The following is a 3176-nucleotide window of genomic DNA, read 5'->3' as shown; positions in this document are numbered from 1 at the left end:
ATCCAACTTTCACTTGAAGAGTTTCAGTGAAGAACTCCATGACTTCCTACTTTTAAGTAATTCTAATTGTTAGGATGATTTTCTTCAGATTTCTCTTGAGGAAATATCCAATACTTCTCAGAAAAATAGAACCAAAAACTATGATTTCTTTGCACTTTTAGTGAAAGTCATAGGAGACCAAATTTGTCCTCTGATTTATTAGCCTAAGATGAACTCCTCCTCTTGGATCCTTCCATATATGAAGAAAACAAGTGTCTTGATCTGATTTTTCTAGAAATCTTTTCCTCTTTACTGTATGTTTTGGAATGTGGCACATAGACCATATTGTGGTAAGGCAGATCTGTAGGCTTAAGTGGACCTTTCATGTGTAACTTTTCAACTTTGCAAGGTTTTTAATATATCTATTAGATTATTATATCTGGACATACAAAGCACACAAGAGGGATGAGTCTTTTGGCTACTGGTACTATTAGCAATTGGGTATCAGGGTCATAAAGCTAAGGTGTGAGGCTTTACAATTTATTAAGAGCTATGTAGTCCACAGGAAAAATTCTAAAATAACTAAAGTACCTCCAATGTTGTTTGGAATTTCTGGTTCACATCTTTGAAAGAGTTCTTGGTGAAGACTTCAATGGCTTCCCTCCTACATGTAATGTGCACATCCAACAGCTCTTGAAGAGTTTCTGTGGGAAATTTCACTTTCTGTTCCATCATCTCTTCATACAGTGTAAGAGCCCTTTGAACTGCGGCTGAGTTTTCTATCTGAGCTAGTGCCAGCACTGCATTTTCCATGTAGGGCACATCTCCATTGGTGATGGTTTCAACATAGGTCAAGACCAAGTTTCCAAGACCTTTAAAGGGAGGACAAATGGAGCTATCAGGAGAATGGTAAGAGCTACCCTGTTTAAGAATGAGGCGATATCATTATTTTGTCAAGGTGAGGAGAGGGGGGAGGTGTTTCATTTTATTTCTCAGAAAAGGAACTTTCTCACAGAGTCAGGGAGCATTGAGAATGCTTCTGACACTGGAAGAAAGAAAGATGTTTATTGTAAGCAAAGTCCTGATCAATTTGATACACCTAACTGGCCCAGTACAAGCAGACAATCATTGCCTTTGTCTGCAGCTATCCTGGGAAGACTCCTCTCTACCTCACTCTAATGTTCCCTACAAGTACTCTAAGAAAGTCATGGGAGATGCTGGTGAGGGGAAACTCACAGGGCCCATTGACCATGCCACCTCCTGGGAGAGTCTTGGCTTCAGAATGGTTGAAGATGTATTCGCAGAAGTTTTTAGTACTTTCCACAAAGCCAACATAAAGTTCATTGTCATGAAGTTTCTCAAGCTCCTTGAGCTTTTGCCCATAAGCAGGTGGGTCAAAGATAAAGCATTTCCTCTTTAGAAAGAACTTCTGGATACATATTTTGGCTTCTTCACTGGTACCTAAGGAAAAGGAAGGAGCAATAATGTGACAAAGAATGAAAGTTAATCTGGAGGTTAATCCTCTAATATAATGACCTGTCTAGAACATTTGACTCACTCCTAACCTGTAGTCTGTAAGCATGAGGTTGATTAAAGAGAAAGGACAAAAACCTGTCCCATGAATACAATTATCAGTTGAACCTACTAATCTAGAACGCTTCTATGGCTTGCATCATATTCCCCCCACCCTTTTTTTTTTTGAGGAGCCTGGGGGCTATAACTACATAATGACAAACTGGACAAAAGAACAGTTTCAGGGCTTTCCTCCATTACCCAACCCTTAGTCCATGGGACCTTTATTCAGTTCCAGGGCATCTTCCAGGTACTGATCAGAGGTGATGGGCTCTCCATTGATTTCCAAGTCCAAGATGAAATCACACACAGTCCACACAAAGTCTGGAAAGAGGCTTATCTGCTCAGTGCTGGAGGAGGATTTTTCCTTGATTTTATCTGTCAACTCTGTCACAAAGCTGGAGTGCTAATTAAGGAAAACTGGCAGAAAAAGAATACAGGAGTCGTCATTCCTTCAGACTCCCAATTTCCTAATGTCTTTTACTTCTCTTCTTCCACCAACATACTGGTATTTTGAGCAAGATCTTAAGGGGTTTTATGACACATACTGAGTATGTATATGTGAGTATCTGTGTGTTTGTGAGACTGGATCTGTGTTTTCATCAGTATTAAAAACTCTTAGTGACGAATTTTCCTGTACAAATGCAGATTGATACCTTTTGGTGATTTATAGCTTTAGAGTTGTCTGGGAGCACTGAGACCTTAAGTGGTTTGTCCTGTGGGGGCTTTCTATCTATTAGGTCATACTTCCAATATCTCTCTGTCTCTGCCTCTTCCTTTCCCTCTCTGATTTGTTCCCTCTCTTTCTTTCTCTGTCCCTTTTACTCTGTCTCTGTTTCTTCCTCTTTTTCTCTGTTTCTCTCCCTCTTTCTGACTTTGTCTCTCTCTTTATCTTTCTCTGACTTTCTCTGTCTTGTTCACTCTCTCTCTCTCTCTCTCTCTCTCTCTCTCTCTCTCTCTCTCTCTCACACACACACACACACACACACACACACACACACACACACCCTCAATAATACAATAAAATATGGACTTTAAATAGGTCTCCTTGGGGAATAGACAATCTGCCCTCATTCTATTCTGGTCTTCCTTTAAATAATGGTTAACATTTGTATAGACATTTGAAGTTTGCAAAGTGAGTTCTCAGAATCTTTTCACTTTATGTAGAAAGGATACTACAGTTCATCCATAGCCTGCTGGTTGATGGTGCCCATGCTGTTATAGACAAAGGTGCTGCTCAGCAGCATGGCCAAGGCAAAGATACAAATGTCATTGTTCTTGTCACCCTAGAAGTCAAATCATGTTATCTGGACTGAATGCATGACTCTTTGCCATTTCTGTGAATTGCCCTAGATAAATATGATTATGCAATGGGGGAAACCAATTTATTTGGTCTTTGTTTTACCTGAGACCTAGAATGTCAATGTTCAGTACCATTTGATTGAACATGGTAGCAACTTCTCCTTACCTTCTTCACATCGCCAAGCCCCTCAGTGTCCAGGAGAACAAGGGTGTGATTTGGCTTCTTGGGATGAGAAACACACCACATCCAGATGCCCTTGGTGTGAGACTGCACTGTGGAGCCAAGGGAGAAACCTGCACAAGAGTTTGGAGATGAGCTCAGA

General features: G+C 40.4%; 1 protein-coding gene across 1 annotated transcript; it reads right to left on the bottom strand.

Annotated features, from left to right (window-relative positions):
* Window positions 1-570: 570 nt before the first annotated feature.
* Window positions 571-3115, bottom strand: LOC123256566 (guanylate-binding protein 1-like; the record flags this gene model as incomplete). Its single annotated transcript, XM_044685160.1, has 5 exons — window positions 3020-3115; window positions 2728-2837; window positions 1774-1949; window positions 1216-1440; window positions 571-851 (listed from the first exon to the last, which is right to left on the bottom strand). Coding segments are annotated over exons 1-5 (873 nt in total), but the record flags the coding sequence as incomplete, so codon positions are not given.
* Window positions 3116-3176: the final 61 nt, after the last annotated feature.

Source organism: Gracilinanus agilis, unplaced genomic scaffold (assembly GCF_016433145.1).
Source record: "Gracilinanus agilis isolate LMUSP501 unplaced genomic scaffold, AgileGrace unplaced_scaffold60992, whole genome shotgun sequence".
Lineage (NCBI taxonomy): Eukaryota > Metazoa > Chordata > Mammalia > Didelphimorphia > Didelphidae > Gracilinanus > Gracilinanus agilis.
Note: the sequence above shows the minus strand (reverse complement) of the source record. Positions and strands in the feature narration are given on the sequence as shown.